The 18,799-nt window shown below is 44.9% G+C and overlaps 2 protein-coding genes across 2 annotated transcripts in view; both read right to left on the bottom strand.

Moving 5' to 3' along the window:
- Positions 1-434: 434 nt before the first annotated feature.
- On the bottom strand, positions 435-18,761 carry LOC139631614 (serine-rich adhesin for platelets). Its single transcript, XM_071495931.1, has 7 exons — positions 17,814-18,761; positions 11,737-11,886; positions 11,328-11,453; positions 8,609-10,652; positions 7,978-8,482; positions 6,539-7,345; positions 435-4,370 (listed from the first exon to the last, which is right to left on the bottom strand). Exons 1-7 carry the CDS (start codon positions 17,904-17,906, stop codon positions 1,853-1,855), a joined length of 6,243 nt encoding a protein of 2,080 aa, XP_071352032.1. The 5' UTR covers positions 17,907-18,761; the 3' UTR covers positions 435-1,852.
- Positions 15,625-18,799, bottom strand: part of plekhg2 (pleckstrin homology domain containing, family G (with RhoGef domain) member 2) — a 96,461-nt gene continuing 93,286 nt past the window's right edge. The window contains exons 16-17 of the mRNA XM_071495932.1: positions 17,997-18,035; positions 15,625-17,821 (exon numbers count right to left, since the gene is read on the bottom strand). Of these exons, the coding sequence (XP_071352033.1) occupies positions 17,775-17,821; positions 17,997-18,035 (86 nt within the window). The 3' untranslated portion in view covers positions 15,625-17,774. The remainder of the gene's footprint in view (positions 17,822-17,996; positions 18,036-18,799) is intronic.

Here is an 18,799-nt window from a genome sequence, read left to right on the forward strand (position 1 = left end):
GCGGTGTACGTACTTACTATAACATCAGTGATGGCTTGGTTAGGTTTAGAAAAAGATGGTGATTTGGGTAAAAATAATTACTGCCTCAACATCTGACGATCTTGTTGTCATGGTTACAATAATAAAGAACAGTCATGGATAATAGAAACAACATAAGCTGCTACTTTCACATGGAAATCGAACACCGCTCTCCTGTGTCATGTTCATCCATCCACCCCAACCTCCTCCTGACGTAAACTTTGTCGCTCTATAAACTACGTCACCGCACTTTTCCCGTTGATCCTGTCATCATTACTATGACCACTAGATGTCGCCTAGCAACAAAATGTAACTATGGGTCTATGGGTTTTTTTTTTTTACAGCAGGATAGTCTTGTTAAAGTGTAATACAATATATATGTGTGTTGCCAGAGCTAAAGTGAAGTGAAACCTGAGTCTGTTTTGACACATGATCACTGTTTAATGGAGCATTTTCTTTTAAAAACCAAGCGAAGCTTGAAAATACAAGGTTTCTGAAGAACACTGACAACAGGAGAAAGTGTAAGGTCAATAAACCCTCTGGGAAATTCGATACAGGAAGAAACAGCATTAAAAACACACAGGTATCGGCTTGGTCTGAAGTTAAAGGAAAACTTACAAGACACGTCATTTCAAATAGACACACGCACATGTGCACACACACACACACATTCTCACACACACGCTCAAAGCATGAATCCAAGAGGTGAGGACACTGTGCAAAATACCAACATTTCTTGAAGGATATTAAGTGCCAGAGAGAATAAGACTAACTTCATAAATAAACAATAAAATAAAAAGAATAATAAAAATGGTTAAAAAGATTGATTAATAATAACCACAGTTATTACCAATCTTAAACACTGACCTCAGAAAGCCAGACACTGATGTTTGTTTAACAGAATATAAAAAAAATAGAAAAACAAATGAACAAACAATAATAATACATTAAGTAACTATGATTGCATACAGCACTGGTTGGACACTGGACCTTCAATGTGTCTGTGTTTGCAGGGTTTGTAAAAATGGATGTACTCCCTCTCATTAAATGTTACTGATTTAACTGGCTTTTACAAAAATATCTAAAAAGTCTAAAATGTGAAAAGTCATTACATCCCCAGAAAGAGTCCAGAGCTGTACAGAAAGTGAACTGTCCAATGAACAGACTTCAGACTGGTTAAACCATTTGACCAGTGATCCATTCCAGACTGTGGACATTCAGGGTTTTGGGGGTCATCCCACGAGATCAAAGCTAAGTGATGCATTCCCATGGAAGGCGACATGGTCTTTATTCTTTACATTATCAGGATCTTTAACACAATTCCACTGGCATCTGTTCAAAGTCATTATATAGATTTCAATACATGAGCCACTTACAGGTAGAATTTCCTTTCTTGAAAGATCATCTGTTTAATATTCAGGTATAAAACTTTTGCAGAGGCCACCAGGACCCCAAATGCATCCCTTCACACTGTCTTAAAATCTGTGCCACATTGGGTTATTAACTCATTATGTCGCTCAGATGTGAACTTATTCCCAGGTCAAAGTACCCCACGCTTTGCTCTTTCAGGAGGATCATTTTCAGTATGCCACCATATTTGTGGAGGCTTTTTTTTTTTTTTTTAGCTCAAGCGGAGAGTTTCATGGTTGAAGTCCAGCCTGGGAATACTTCTGAAGGTCTGGACCACTGACTAAAAGTTGAACACCAACTTCTGTTGCTTCCTTTGCATCTCTGCACAGAAAGCAAAGTGCACAAATTTTCTAATGCCTTTTATTTCCATCATCTGGCCCTTCTTGTTTTATAAGACCCTGAAAGAAAGAGTTCTCGCTTTCTTTCAAATCCTGTTACAGTTCTGAGGAAGAGGGGAAGGAAGGTGTGAAAGTCCGTTGATGCTCACTCTCCTCACCATCTGCCCCTGTCCTGGTCCTGCAGCTCCCGCTCCACCTTGCAGGGTCTGGGTTAGGCTAACTTGGGCAGTGCTGAAGGAGGTTATTCGGCCACTTCCAGCAATCTGGAGATTGACTGTAGTGGCGTAACTGGTCTTCTGGTTCCCAGGTTTGGTAGGAGAGGAATGGGCGAAAGGTAGGGGTGATGAGCTTGAAGGCAAGGGTGAGTGGATTGAGGGTACAGGAGGTGTTCTGGTGGCGATTTGAACCTGAGGTTGTGGTTTGACTTGGGATGGGTAGTTAGTTGGAGGGGAGGTTGTAACTAAGGAAGACAGGGCCAGACATGAGGAAGGGAGGTTTTGTTCACGGAAGGGGTGGGCAACATAGGCGCAGATGAGCTGGCTACGACAGTTACCCTCTTCTAGCTCTGGGTCTTCCCATTCAGTCTGGCAGTCTGATGGAGCCGGACAGGAGAGGGAGGAATGAGAGCGCAAGGAGAGAGGAGAAGGAGAGGAGGCAACAACAGTAGAAGAACCACTATCATCGCCATCAGCCCCATTATATTTGTTTGAAAGCTCTCGTACATCTGGCCAGGGCACGCTGGTGAAATGCTGCCCACCAAGGGTGCCCTTCCCTGGGGTAAGCCTGTTAGGTGAGAGTGGAGACTGAAGCCCAGCTCGGGGGCTGAGGCAGGATGGTGAGCTGTTGTATGAGGACCATCCACTGCCTGGACTGGTTGGACAGGACTCCTGCTGGTCAAAGGACCCTCGACCACTTCCACTGAAACAAAGAGACCTACTGCTGCTCTCTGCCCATGAACGGCGCAGTCCGCTAGAGTTGCTCCGGGCTGGACTAGGGGGTCTGTCTGCCAAGTTGGAGGAGAAAGACCTACGGAGTGTTTGAGAGGTTATTTGGGCAACAGGAGGACAGGGTCCAGCAGGGGAGGAGATTGTGGAACTATGCAGTGGGAATGAAGAAGAATTGGGAAATGTTGATGAGCCTAAGGTGGAAGATGATGAAGACGAAGGAGAAGAGGAAGCAAATCTGGGGTTTCTAGGTTGAGGTGCTGCAACATTATTTGACCAAACATTCACTGAGACGCCGATGGGAGGTGGGGAGAGGATATGAGGGCTCAAACATGAGGATGACTGCATAAATGCTGAACTTAGTGAGGAGGCCCTTGGTAGCTCCAAAGTGAGGCCTAGTGGATTATGAGAACTCACACCTCCTGCCCGTGTGCTCCGAGGATGTGGAGGTTTGTTTGCCATAGGGGAGGAGTACTTATGTTGAGGAGGTGGAGAGCAGAGGCGAGCAAACGAAGCAGGGGTTGGGGAGGGAGTTGGGGACTGTACTCGTGAGTTGGGTTCAGATGCAGAAAAAGGCCGAGCTACACGGTTGTATGAGCCCGACCAGAGAGGATCATGGGTTTGTTGCATTACTGCAGAATTAGTGCTACCATTAGCTAGGGGTGTCTTCTGGGGACATCCTGACCAACCCCCATTACTGACAGCACCATTAATGCTACAACTGCTGGTATTACTTACACTGCCGATTGCTGTGGTTAAACCAGCTAAGCTAAAGTTGTTATTGTTGTTGTTGTTTGCATTCTGTGGTGAGTCAATTTTGGAGTGAAGGAATGAAGGACGGGAGGAAACAGAAGGTGAGTAGGTAGGCTGATGATGGGCCAGGTTCATAGATGGGGAAGGTGAGTGATGGGAAAGAGAGGGAGAAGGCGATTGGAGGGACGGAGAAGGGCAAGAGGATTGAGGAGAAAGTTTAGGAGAAGGGGAACGCCGTCGTAGATGAGATGAGGGAAAGGAAGGAGCGGAGGAGGAACTTTGATTTACTGAGTTTATGGGTGGGACTTGTTGCCGGGCACTGTTTTTTTTTGCCATACTCTGGCTGATTGACTGGCTGATACAGGACGCAGCTAAGGATCTTGTAAATGCAGAGGAAGACGTGATGGGGGATGATCGGAGGGAAGAGGATGGTGTAGGGGAGGAAGGAACACCTGCTCTTACTAATGAGGACCTCCCTGAAGCAGTGGTAGGTGTAGGAGAAGAGGCAGGTGGGGCTCCCAGGGAGGAAACCATGCCAGCAGAGGGAGTAGGGGATGAACAGGAAAAAGCTCTGGAGACAGAGTTTGGAGAGGTGAAGCCTTCAAATGATCCAGGAGTCAGAGAAGATGCCGGAACAACACTGAATGGTGATGAGCAAGGAGGCAGGAGGGGAGAGGAGGCAGGATGAGCTCTAAGAGGAGAGGGGGAATGGTGTCTGAGGCTGGGTCTGAAGGCTGAGAGGGCTAGGGTGGATTCTGTGTCCTGGCTATGAGTGGCAATGGCTGGGTTGGGATGCTCCACCAGGTTGGCTGTCTCCATGGAGAGTCTGGAAGGTGGGCGGCTGTCTGAAGGGGGGCTGAAGATGGGCAGTTTGTTCAGGGATCCTGAGTCCTGCTGGTGTTTTTCCCTGGATATGATAGAGAAGCACAGATCAAAATAAGCCATACATGTGGTCCTCTCTTCTATTAAAGAGAATATTTACAGTCAATCAAGATTTATCTAAATTTGGCACATACAATGGTTTACTTTTACTGAATGACAAGGACTAAAAAATCATGAACAACTGCAGTTATATCCAAAAAGCTAGATTGTTTGATGAGGCCTTCGTAAGTGCTTGCAAAGTTTTTTAATTGCTCTGCCTGCTGATGCATTGCTAGTTACAGTATTTTCTGGGACATGACTGTCTCTGATTTAACACAAGTTCCCTTTTTAAACCTAGTGGTTTGTAGGAACTTGCTCCTCCTACCCAGGATGGTTAGATTTTGTCCACCAGTGGAAAGTGGAGGTGACCAAATGAGGGAAGATGGGGATTGAACTAATTAGTTGCACCTCATTTTAAAAAGAGAGGGAAATGGTTGTAGTAGGATCTGGATATCATGTGGACAAATTCTATAAATTCGTCTCTGCTGATACCATGTGAGCTCGGAGAGGTCATGACTCCAATTAGGGAAAATGGAATGATGTAATTTGCAATTATATCAGTTTTATCAATTTAGTAAATTTCTGAAGTGGTTGCTTATTACCTCATAACACTACATACCTCCATTATTCACGACTTTGCCTTTTGTGAGATGTCACCACATTTTTAAGAGGTGACAGCAAGACAGAACCAAGTTTCTGTGCTGTTGACTGTGTTTTCCAGTAACTTTCAAGAACTAGTTTTTAGCCCACACATGTACAAACAGTTGAAGTGTAACTACAGCTCAGTAATGTGGCTAAAGGCAAATTTTCTGCTGGTAAGATGCCAAATTGGCATTCATTGCGATATACAGCCTAGTTTCTGCCAACAGTACAGAAGAGCCCTTAGGCCCTTCTTTAAAGAATGCTTTGCCTGACTTAACCTTTCGTTTGCTTTATCACAAAAGCACTCAAATTATAGTCTGATAACCTGGTTTTAGGTTTCTACATTTAACACTTTATCAAAAGACAAACAACCAAGGACATAAAAGGGGACAAAATGTGGGGACAAAAGGGGCCAAACTTCATTTGGAAAGCTCAGCTGTATATTAAATTTAAGTGATTATGATGATTTTAAGTTTTATATGTGATGCTGAAATAGAAAAACAACCTGTCCTGAGTTAATCTCACAGGTTTTTCCCCCACTTTGTCACAGCCACAAACAAACACCTCTGAAGGCGCATTGAAAAACTCAGACACAGAAGCCATAACCACTTGTTAGCTGGACCAAACAGAACGCAAAGTGTTAGCCCTCTCCCAATTCACACCTGAGGTCAGACTGAACCCCCAGAGTTTTTTCCCTGCTAACTGCCTAACATGGATCTAACTAAAACTCAACCCTAGACTTCATGCAACTTGCGGTGGGTATTTATGCACTTAAAACCAGGGTGTTGGGGCGGCCCGGTAGTTGAGTGGTTAGGGCGCGTACCATGTTGAGCTCCAAACGCTCTTAGCAGGGCAGTCACTGGTTCAACTCCCGAGCGGTCCGACTCTTTCCTGCATGTCTTCCCCCTTTCCTGTCAGTCTCCACTAAGCTATAATAAAGGCATAAAAAGCCCAAAAAAATGATTTTAAAAAAAAACAGCGTTTTTAAAAAAAGACAATTGACACTAACCATGCTGTCGCAACACTACAAAAAAAACCAAACTGACGCATCCCAAAGGGGAAACGCCACACAACCTAACAGGGGAAACTCCAACTTAGTGCACCGGGGCGACAACACTTACCATCTCTTCGGACCAACCAACCAATTTCCACAAAGAGCAACAAAGACACTTCCACAAATCTTAACACATGATGCATCTCCCAGGATCCATGCGCAAACCAAACTAAACTAAATTACTAACTGCACCCTATGCGCACCAGGGCCCAATCAGCTGATCAGCACGCCATGTGCCAAACCAAACAGGTAACAAAGCTTTCCAACAATCAAACAAACACAATGTAACTCTACTTAATTGTAGACGAGCCCCCACTTGGTGTCCTGAGTTAATTTCAGGACAGGTTGGTATCAGGTTTTAGAGACTATAAAGGAGATTCTGCAAATTGCTAAGTCACTATGTTGAACCTCTACTTCCTGCACACGGTAGTAAAGAGCTGTTGTGGATATAGACATACCTGCATTCATATGGAGTGGTGACATTCCAGGTGTTAGACTGAGCTTGTTTACCCATAGCAGTGGGTAGTTCTGATGGCCTCTGGCTGGTGAATGTTGGTAGACAGTCTCCAGACTGTACTGATGGAGAGCGTGGTTGGGTGGAATTTGATGATGGGCCTGGACTTGGTGTTGCTCCTTCTCTTGCTTTGTGACCCTCTGGGATTTCTGTGATTGAATGACCACAAACCTGAGAGCGGTCAAAGGTCAAGTACAGAGGCTGACTCGGGGGTGGTGGAATAACCAGGTCTCCTGAGGATCTGTGGTGAGGTGGCTCCTCTGAAAAGATCACAGCTGAACCTTGTAGAATCATCCTGGTTTGTGATGGAGAATTTAAAACATATTTTGTCTCATTTACTTTCACTTGATTGCTTCGGATCTCATCTTTATTTAGCCCTCCAGAGGCCACCAGTGTAGTGGAGCCTTCTTCCTCCAGGGGGGGCTGCTCTCCTGGGTGTGGCACCACATATCTGTGGTACTCTGTTGGAGACTGGCTCTGTGTAGATGATATAATCAGCATCAGCTCTCCTGGGGATGCTGCTCCAACCATGTTTTTTGTGCATAACAAGTACTCAGGCTCTGCATGAGCACTCTGCATGTCTTTGGTTAAGGTATCCCTGCTGTCTGTATATTCTGGTACATGTTTATCTTGTACATATTGTGCAGCTGGTATATGCTGCTTATATTTGTGTGTTGGCTGGGTACTGGGGTTTGCAGATGTTGAGTCTTCTTTGACTGGGGAAACAAGGTGTCCAGCATTCTGTTCTGACCTGCAGACAACCAGGAAGAGAATGAAACAATATCTTTTGAATAAGAGTCAAAAGTGATACAGACAATGACTAATATTCCTACTGGCAAATAACACAACATGATAACACATGAATCACTCCAATGATTACTAATTGCTGGCTATATCATGTCAAAGAATGAGAAACCTGAAAATTCCCATTTATTCTGTTGACCTTTTTTCCACAAAACAGTGGGTCTGAGTAATAGGTTTTTTCGTCAACCATTTTCAAACAAAATTTAGCAATTAGTTACACAAACCCTTACCTTTTGTTTAATAAATAGAAACTGTCCTAAAAGTCCTGTTATTTATTTACTTTAGAACCAGCATCTAGTAGTCATTAGAGGAATTGCAGCTTAAGACATCTGTCTTCACTGTGCTCCACCTTTACATCTTTAGTAGATAGTTGGTAGTGAAGGAGGGAGTGAAGTGCAGACCCAGTCCTGCTCTTGTTGCATAATTTACAGTTAGAGAAGTCAAAGGACCTTTTGCAACTTTACAAGCCACTACACCTAGCATAATTTATTACCTTAACTCTCACCACTTCCTTCCTTTATTGAGGCTCATCATGCCATTGCCATTTATCACCCATGTCTTTAAATATTATCCACTTACCCCTCTCTTTTCTCTGTCTCTTCAGCATCTGTATAAAACACTCTGTTTTGATTCAGGGCTTCGCCTCTCCCTGAAGAAGAGGTGGAGCTGAGGTCCCTGGACCCAGTAACTCCACAATCCAAGGTCATGGTTGGAGTCATGGGTCTGCTCGTTGCAGAGCAGCAAAAACTGGAGCTCTGATCTTCAGGTTGTGCACTGAGGTGATTCCTGGCTGCCACAGACTTGTCAATGGAGGTGCATCCCTCCTGTGCCTGACTGAATGATTGATCCCTTAGGGAAGTGGGTTGATTTTCCCCAGGGGTCTTGGAGCTGGTCTCGGACTTGTCACCTGATTTACAGGCCACAGTGGAGTCTCTTTCTTTAGTCAAGGCAGAGATGAAGTCCCTGGGCCTGGAGAGGGTGAATTCATTCGTCTGGTGGTGACAGGCTGAGGTCAGCTGCTCCTTGACAAACACGTGACCAAACAGCAGAGGCTCACAGGGGGACATCGCTGTCCTCTGGGAATCTAGGAAAGAACAACAGAAAACAAATACTTCAGTATTTGTAAGAGTAAGAGCTGTTCACCATACAGCCATGTGGCTCCATGGGTGGTAATGTTGGTGAGTCTGACAGTTTTAGAAGGCCAACCTACCAATTGTCGGGCTCTCTGCTCTGTTTATCATCCTCTCCTCCTGGATCCTCTGGACCTCCCAGCTCGTGGTCTGGGTCTGGTTCTGGCTGTAAGTCTTAGTCTGGTTTTGGCTTTGGTAATGTGTCTGTGTCTTATTTGACCTGTGGCTTTTAGTTTGGATCTGTGAATGCTGCCTAGTTTGTGTTGTGGTTTGGCTCTGAACTTTGGTCTCGAAGTGAGTTTGGGTTCCAATTTTGGTTTCCATGTGGGCATCTGATTGGCTGATTACCTTTTGGTATAGTGTTGGTTGCCAGTGCTTAGATGGGGTATGCTTTTGAGTCGGAGATTGAACCTGTGTCTGACTTGTAGTTTGGGTCTGAGTTAAGTGTCCACACAATCCACCTGTGCCCCATGATTGGTTCCGTACAGTGCTTGCCCGTTTCTGATGCAACGGGACCTTCATGGTGCTGGCTTTGGCACTGTACATCCGGGCTAGTGTTTGGACTTTGCTCAGAATACGCTCTGAGTTTTCTATCAACACAGGGTCCACGACAGGGCTGGACTCAAATAACCCAATACCGGCTACATCTGACCCCATGGCCTCAAACAAGGCTCGGTTAGCGGTGACAATCCTGGAGTGGCGGGACCATCGACCCATTTTTATCTGGCTAGGAAGACCCTCAACACTGGTGTTGGCCAGGTCTCTGTGTTTGGTTATTGTCCAAGTGGACTGGCTTCTGGTCTCAGCTTTTTGACATTGGTCTGTTGGTGTCAGAGGTGTAGAGGGTTCTTTGTAGCTTCCCTTTGGTTCTGCTGGGCCTCCTTGGTTAGGTTCATTCCCATTCATAACACTTTGGTTTTCAGCCCAGGTTTTGGTTGTTTCATCCATGCACTTGTATTCTTTGGTAATAGATGGTCGTTCTCCTTGCAGCGAATTTCCACCTTGCTCCCCAGGAGCCACAACACTTGACTTTGTGTGCTGCCTTTCCTCCATTATTTCTTCCAGTGGCCCTATGCATACCTTTTGATTTTTGTCCTGTATGTCAGTCTCTTCTCCAGCAGCACTGTTTTGGTTCAACTGCAGATTCAGACCCACTCGGTTTGGGGTCTCCTTGTCCTGCATCACAGTAGAGGTTGGTGTCTTGATTTGGCCTTCTGCATCAAAATCCACGGCACTGATTGGTTTATCTGCCTGTCGATCATTCTCTGCATCTGCTGAGAGAGGAGTTGGGGGAAAGATGGGACCTGTGGGGGAATAGGGCTCTGCATCTCTATTAGTCTGTCTATCGATTGCTTCAGTTGTTTCATACTTGAATTGTGTGCTCTCTGTTTCCCCCTCGTGTCCACCCACATCAAAGCGTGACACAGACTCCTTCACCAAGCCAGATGGGATTTGTGAGAAACTGTTCCGCCTTCTTGACGTCACTCCTTCTTCTTGTTCATTTTGCTCCTCTGCGTCGTACTCTTCGGCCTCAGCTGCTGCCTCATAGTAGCTCCGGATCTTTTCAATGATCTTCTTGTCACGTTTGGTGAGGTGGGAGCCTCTTGTGGGTGGCTGGCGTCTCTGGAGGGGGCGATGGGGAAGATCTGGGTTTGGGGGGGAAGTGGTGGCCTCAGTTTTCTCCTCTTCCCTGAGGAAGTGACAACTGCTGTTGTTCTCTTTTTCTTCCTCTGCTGAGATGGAGGGATGAAGATCTAATGTTGCAGCTGGGATGATGTTCTGTCCCTCTCCTTCCTCCTCTGTTTTCTTGTCTTCTTTCTCTTTATGTACCCCTTCTCTTTCTGTCTCTGGTTCTGATTCCACTCCTTTTTCCACTTGACTTGGTGCATCAAGAATTTCTTTGACATTGTTTGTTGCTTTCTCATTTTCAAGTCCATTTTCCTTGCCAGAGCTACTTGTCTGATTTTGGAGGGTGCTGTCATCCTCCATCTCCCCTCTTTCTTGCTCCTGTTGCATTACAGGTCTTTGTTCTGAGCTGGAGAAGCAGGCAACTGGGGGCAGTGGGCAGGTGAAGTTGGTCTGGTTAGTTGGAGACTGACTCTCTTTAGACTCATCCACCTGCTCCTGGAAAACAAGTAAGACAATGGTGTTTCTCTATTATGAACTCTAGAATATAATAGAGACAGATCCTTTGGGGGACATCCATCGATACAATAGTAACAGTTACAGTGTATAAATACTTTGGCTTAGAGAAACATTACAAGATAGTTATTGGTCAATCCATGGTCCGTAGATAAAGAAACCTAATGGTTTTGGGGTCCCCTGTGACGTTTCACCTCGTGCTGTCATCAGGCACTTGCATACAAGAAATATCCTCATGTAACAGGCAGGTCTCTGTTAAGTTTGCTGAGCTCATCCATGGTCCCCATAGGACAAAGCCTAAATTTACCTAAATTATTCCCTTTCAGGACAAATATCTTTAGCCACACAAATGGTGAGACTTGAACAACAAAACTGTCATATTTGTAATTTTTTTACAATTTACTTTAGGATTTTGGTTTCATCTAGGAGCTACAAGCAGGGTTTTGGATTGGCCTGGCTGATAAACTCATCTTGTTCAGCAGATTACAGTGAAGTTCAAGGGAGTATAGTACAATATACTGCAGTAGATTAAGCTGAATAAAGATGATTATCTGTATTGGTGAATCAGGTCATACGTTGTGTCCCATCACAAATGTGGTTGATGACATTTTTGAGTCTCCTGTGTTGAATATAGATTACTGTAGAGTGTATTCTAACCATTGCATCAGTATGAATGGAGGTGAGTCCCTCCCTGGCTCTGCTCTGGTTGATAAACTCCATGATCTCCTCAGTGATGGACAGAGTGGGAGGAGGGCTAAGGGTAGTCAACTCTTCCTCTTCCTCCTGATCATTAGAACAGATAAAGAAAATAACAGAAAAATATCAGAATAGATTGAATACTATTGGTATTACAGAAGCAGAGCTGTTTAAAATCTTTCAGGTCAAGTCCAAGCCAAGAAAATTAATGGTTCTGTAAACTAATTTTTGAATTTTAGAAAGTCCAACATAAGACCAAATCTCAAATTCTGTAGAGCAGTCTTATTTGATGCAGAGGGATCAAGCAAGTCTAACCTATGCTATTGTCACGTCATGTCATATCACATCACACCATGTTACAATCAAATACCTCTTCTTTGTAGTTAGGTCGTAGCTGTGGCATCAGGCCCAGTTCAACACGTTCAGCATTGACCTCAATGACAGAGGACGCCAGTGTGCTGCTGCTGCCTGCTGAGCCCAGACTGTCTGCTTGGCACAGTTCACCCTCACTGCCTGCCTGCTGCAAAACAACACCACACCACAGTCAGCGGGGCAAGATCACGATGTTTATAAGCTAGTCACTTTTTAATTGCGAACACATGCTATATCACCAAACTGTAACAAAACCATCATAGATTTCTTTGAATAATCCCACCTCAGTGGAGCTGCATGTCCCCCTCTAAATGATATCCTATCCATACAGAAATGTAACATATATCCCTATCAAGTGTGTTGCCATATACTGTATGCCACCTGTAAGATGATATATTATTATCAATATATATGTCCTCTGGAAATATTGAAATATAAGTTTATAACATATGAAATACCCATAATAAAATTTGTACATATATTAAAAATATCTATAATTAATTTTTATATGGTATAACATGTTGTGAGCCTATATAGTAACTATATATATTTAATTGATATATGCAAAAACAAAAACAATCACATAAAAATTCTACATGCTTATATATGTTTTTCTTATTAATTTCCTGCTCTAGGAAAGTGATTTCAGGCCTTCGGAACCCACTTATATAATATCAACGTATAATGACAGGCTTTGACATTAATATATATTTACATATAATATAAACATACACATTTGTATGGGCTAGACATACTGTATATGTCAATATATGAAATTGTTAATTTGAATTTGATGCCAGGAACACGTTTCAAAAAAGTTGGGACAGGGTCATGTTTACCACTGTGTTCATAACCTCTTCTTTTAACAACACTCTGTAAAGGTTTGGGAGCTGAGGAGATCAGAATCAGAATCAGAATCAGTTTTATTGCCAAGTATGTTTTCACATACAAGGAATTTTTTCTGGTGATTGGTGCAATTGATCAGCAACAGTGGGGCTCTCTAGCCTTGTTGATGAGGCTAATAGCAGATGGGAAGAAGCTATTTTTGTGGCGAGAGGTTTTGGTCCTGAAGGACCGCAGCCTCCTGCCGGAGGGGAGTGTCTCAAAGAGTTTGTGTCCAGGGTGGGAGGAGTCAGCTACAATCTTCCCTGCACGCCTCAGAGTCCTTGAGGCGTACAGGTCCTGGAGGGACGGAAGATTGCAGCCAATCACCTTCTCAGCAGAGTGGATGATACGCTGCAGTCTGTTATTGTCCCTCTCCGTGGCAGCAGCGTACCAGATGGTGATGGAGGAGGTGAGGATGGACTCAATGATGGAGGTGTAGAAGTTCACCATCATAGTCCTTGGCAGGTTGAACTTCTTCAATTGCCTCAGGAAATACATCCTCTGCTGAGCTTTTTTGATGAGGGAGCTGATGTTTAGCTCCCATTTGAGATCCTGTGTGATGGTGGTTCCCAAGAAGCGAAAATGCTCCACGGTAGCCACGGGGGAGTCACACAGGGTGATGGGGGTGGGTGGGGCTGGGCTCTTCCTGAAGTCCACTATCATTTCCACTGTCTTCAGAGCGTTTAGCTCTAGGTTGTTCTGCCTGCACCAGGTCACCAGACGCTCAGTCTCCCACCTGTAGGCAGACTCATCGCCATCAGAGATGAGTCCAATGAGAGTGGTGTCGTCTGCAAACTTCAGGAGCTTGACAGACTGATGGCTGGAGGTGCAGGTGTTGGTGTACAGGGAGAAGAGCAGAGGAGAAAGAACGCAGCCTTGCGGGGATCCAGTGCTGATGGTCTGGGAGTCAGACACGTGCTTTCCTAGCTTCACGTGCTGCCTCCTGTCAGACAGGAAGTCGGTGATCCACCTGCAGGTGGAGTCAGGCACGCTCAGCTGGGAGAGCTTGTCCTGCAGCAGAGCCGGGATGATGGTGTTGAAGGCAGAGCTGAAGTCCACAAACAGGATCCTGGCATAGGTCCCTGAGGAGTCCAGGTGCTGGAGGATGAAGTGGAGAGCCATGTTGACGGCGTCGTCTACAGACCTGTTGGCTCTGTAGGCGAACTGCAGGGGGTCCAGGAGTGGGTCAGTGATGGATTTGAGATGGGACAGGACAAGGCGCTCAAATGATTTCATGACCACAGAGGTCAGGGCAATGGGTCTGTAGTCATTTAGTCCTGTGGGCCTTGGTTTTTTGGGGACAGGGATGATGGTGGAGGATTTGAAGCAGGCTGGCACGTGGCAGGTCTCCAGTGAGGTGTTGAAGATGTCCGTGAACACTGGAGACAGCTGATCAGCACAGTGCTTCAGGGATGATGGAGAGACAGAGTCAGGACCGGCTGCTTTGCGGGGGTTCTGCTTCTTAAAAAGCCTGTTGACATCTCTCTCCAGGATAGAGAGAGACGTTCCTTTGGTAGGGGAGGAGGAGGGGGGTTCTGATGTGGCTCTGATGTGGAGGTTAGTGTCAGGCTTGTCCCACTGTCTTTCAAATGGCAGTAGAACTCATTCAGATCATTGGCCAGACGGAAGTCGTTAGTGGAGTGGGGGGGTTTAGGTTTGTAGTTTGTGATCTTTCTGAGCCCTTTCCAGACAGAAGCAGAGTCATTGGCTGAGAACTGGAGCTGAAGTTTCTCAGAGTACAGTCGTTTAGCTTCTCTCACCGCCTTGCTAAACCTGTACTTGGACTCTTTAAACTTGTCCCTGTCCCCATTCCTGAAAGCTTCCTCCTTTTGCCTCCTGAGCTGACTGAGCTTAGCTGTGAACCAGGGTTTGTCATTGTTATAACTCACCCTTGTGCGTGATGGGATACAGCAGTCCTCACAGAAGCTGATGTATGACGTCACAGCCTCTGTGAACTCATCCAGACTGTTGGAAGCAGTCCTGAACACCTCCCAGTCAGTGCAGTCCAAACATGCCCGCAGATCCTCTATGGCTTCACTGCTCCACTGCTTCGATGTCCTCACAACAGGTTTACACAGTTTTAGTTTCTGCCTGTTTGTGGGAATCAGGTGGACCATGACATGGTCAGAGTGGCCCAGTGCAGCCCGGGGGACGGCGTGATAAGCACCACTGATTGTGGTGTAACAGTGGTCCAGAGTGTTCCCCTCTTTGGTCGGGCAATTAACAAACTGTATGTATTTGGGCAGTTTGTGGCTGAGGTTCCCTTTGTTAAAGTCACCAAGTACAATAACTAAGGAGTCCGGGTTGGTCCGCTCCACACACAGTATCTGCTGTGGCCTGTGGTGGGATGGAAACACCGACCAGGATGATTGAGGTGAACTCACGGGGGGAGTAGAAGGGCCTGCAGTTTATGATGAAAGTTTCCAGGTCAGGAGAACAGTGCTGCAGGATCACTGTCACGTCTCCGCACCAGCCACTGTTTGCATAAAAGCAGATTCCTCCACCTTTGGTTTTGCCGGACAGTTCTGTGTCGCGATCCGCTCTGAAGAGCTGGAAGCCGGCCAGCTCCAGCGCAGAGTCCGGATCGATCCACACAGCCACGTCTCCGTGAAGCACAGGACGGAAGATGAGGAAAAGTCTCTGTTCTTCTGCACCAGTAGCTGAAGTTCATCCAGCTTGTTGGGCAGTGAACGCACGTTGGAGAAAAAGATACCTGGGAGCGGTGTGCGGAGTGCGCGCCGGCGGAGACGCGCAAGCGCACCAGCACGTCTTCCTCTCCTCTGGCGTTTCACTGCGAGAGCAACGGTCAGTGACCTCTGACCAAAATGTCCAATAATCCCACAGATGAGTCGAGAAAAGTAGGAAAAAAATCCACTGGAGTTGTTTCTCTGATATTAATGAGCTCTTCTCTGGTGAAAGAGCTCCGGAAACCAAAGCAGAAAACTGGATTTATAAAGAAAATAAGGCAAAAAAATGCGCACCAACACAGACAGAACTGCTGGAGGTTTGAAACTGAAATGTTGTCCCATGCTTACCTGATATAGGATTTCAACTGCTCAACAGTTCGGGGTCTCCTTTGTTGTATTTTTAGTTTCATGATGCACCAAATGTTTTCAGTGGGTGGCAGGTCTGGAATGCAGACAGGCCGGACTCTTCTACTACGGAGCCATGCTGTTGTAATACTCTCAGAATGTGGTTTGGCATTCTCTGAAAAAGATGTTGTCTGGATGGCAGCATAATGTTGCTGCAAAACCTGAATATATCGTTCAGCATTAATGGAGCCTTCCCAGATGTGCAAGCTTCTGAAGCCTTGGGCACTAATGTACAACCATACCATCACGGATGCTGACTTTTGAACTGTTTGCTGATAACAAGTTGGATGGTCCCTCTCCTCTGTATCCCCAAGGACGTAGCGTCCATGATTTCCAAAAAGAATTTGAAAATATGATTGGTCAGACCACAGGACAGTTTTCCATTTCACCTCAGACCATTTTAAATGAGCTCAGGCCCAGAGAAGTTGCCAACGTTTCTGGATCATGTTTAAATATGGTTTCTTCTTTGCATGGTAGACCTTCAACCTGCATTTGTGGATGAAGCAGCGACAAACTGTGTTCAGGGTTTTCAGAAATGTTCCTGAGCCCATGCAGTGATTTCCACTATAGAATCATATTTGTTTTTAATGCAGTGCTGCCTGAGGACCTGAAGCTCATGACCATCTAATACTGGTTTTCAGTCTTACACACAGAGATTTCTCTGGAATTTCTGAATCTTGTAATGATATTATGAACCATAGAGGCTGAAATGACCAAATTCTTTACAGTTTTACGTTGAGGAATATTATTCTTAAACTATTTGTCCACGCAGTCTTTCACAGAGTGGTGAACCTCTCCGCATCTTCACTGCACAGAGACTCTGCCACTCCGGGAGCCTCTTTTTATACCCAATCATCTACTGACCTGTTGCCAATGAACCTAATTAGTTGTGAGATATTCAACAAGGTTTTTTTTGTTTTTTGTTTAGTTTTTTTTAACATTACACAACCTTTCCAGTGTTTTGTTGCCCCTGTCCCAACTTTTTTTTAAATATGTTGTTGGCATCAAATTCAAATTGAGCAAATATCTTTCATAAAACAATAACATTTCAGCAGTTTACATGATTTGCACATCATCACATTCTGTTTTTATTTACATTTTACACAGAGTCCTAACTTTTTGGAAACCAAGTTACATCACATAAGTGTTTTGTTTTATATGTACATTTGTGTGTTTCATATATGTAAATTCAATATATGTTATTACATTCGTGTATGCGTTTACATTAAATGGTCCCTTCTTGTAGCATATACCTCCCCAACATCCTGTTTAACTGAGGAGTCGACCTACTCTTGTGGAACAGATAATTATGTGGAAACAAAGTACAGACAGTGGTGACAGTGGTGATCTGAGGAGTCCCAGGCAAGGAAACAGATGTCCCCTAAATCCCTCACATGCAGACTAGACAGTAGATGCTACAATTTATAGATCTTCCTTGAATTCCTCACACACAGGTAATAGGTAGAGGCTGTACAGCTCACATTGATAGGTGCCCACCTTGGGACAGGTATGGGGCAACACAGTGCACTTTATAGTGTCTTTATGGAAGGTTTAAAAGTGTTTATGGTTGTCATTGCAAAATATGAGGGGCCATTTGGGGCCCTTTTTCCCCTTGGGGGCCCCAATTATTTGCTTAGTTTGCTACTCCTGTAGGTACACCTCTGAGTACAGAGTAGATTTTTTACATTTACATTGTGACCTCATCACTCTCGATTAGCATACAGCAGTACAGCAGAGCAGAGATTGGGGAGTGACAATTCTACACTTCACATATTAATTTTTATGTGCTGTTATCATTTATGAAATTCTTTTTTTCATTGTTTTATTTAATTACAAAAAACAGATAAAGTCCCTCAGAATACGAACTGTTAATTCAATGATTTGGTTTCATTCAGAAACAAACTCATATTATAACAATATTGAATTCTGCTGAGAAACATTTTCTATCTAAAAGTAAGTTGTGGTTTGATTGTGAGACTCCCTGTCGAATACCACTGTGGGATCAACCCGTAGTAACAGATAAGGATATCCAGAGCTCTATCTTATTCCTGCTGAATCCTCAGTGGAGCATGAAGGTGCTCACCTTCACTTCACTCACCTTCAAAGCTGCGGGATTCCCCGGGTGGTGGGAATGAGTCAGTGGAGGGAAACGAGAAATAGAGTGTGACAGAGAGGAAACAGATGTTATCATTTGACAGCCACTTAACTACTTGGCAACCACACCACAACAACAATAATCCTGTGTTAATTATTATGTACATCAGCTCAGAAAGGTTCTCACCATTGGGATGAAACGCTGCTTCAATGTCTTTAGCTGGAGCTGAAAGAGAAATTAATCCTTCATGTGGTCTGTGGTTTCAGGATTAAAGCAGTGTACTGCCAATCATAACAAGTCTCACTCACTTCATCCTGTTTTATTTCACAATACCAACATATCAGTTGTAAAAAAGGATCATTTTCTGGTCATGGCATTAAAACTTGGTATGCTGTTTTGAGAGCCCCACCAGTCCCTTTAAAACCATGATCCTCTATCATGGGGACTAGTGGTCACAGGTTATCTGGTTTCTGTGAGTCATCAAAGTTGGGGTTTCAGGGTCTGGGGGATGGTTTTTTCTCACTTGCTGTCACAGCTGGTTCATGAAGGAAGAATAACAGGTCTGATCGCTGTCGTCAGACGAACAGCTGACTGAAGACATGTCAGTATCTGTCCTCAGTGGACGATAAACATATCTCTCCTCCCTATTCCTGTGTCACTCTTGAGTTCTGCTATTGATTTTAATTAGCTGTCCCTGTCTACCTGACTGTCTCCAGATGTCTCTGTGTACCCAAGTGTCCCCTGGTGTCTCTGTTTACCAGACTGTCCCCTGGTGTCTCTGTCAACCTGACTGTCTCCTGGTGTCTGTCTACCTGACTGTCCCCAGGTGTCTCTGTGTACCTGACTGTCTCCTCGTGTCTGTCTACCTGACTGTCCCCAGGTGTCTCTGTGTACCTGACTGTCTCCTCGTGTCTGTCTACCTGACTGTCCCCAGGTGTCTCTGTGTACCTGACTGTCTCCTGGTGTCTGTCTACCTGACTGTCCCCAGG

Source organism: Trachinotus anak, unplaced genomic scaffold, assembly GCF_046630095.1.
Source record: "Trachinotus anak isolate AG129_WGS33_773 ecotype Australia unplaced genomic scaffold, CSIRO_AGI_Tana_v1 ptg000014l, whole genome shotgun sequence".
Lineage (NCBI taxonomy): Eukaryota > Metazoa > Chordata > Actinopteri > Carangiformes > Carangidae > Trachinotus > Trachinotus anak.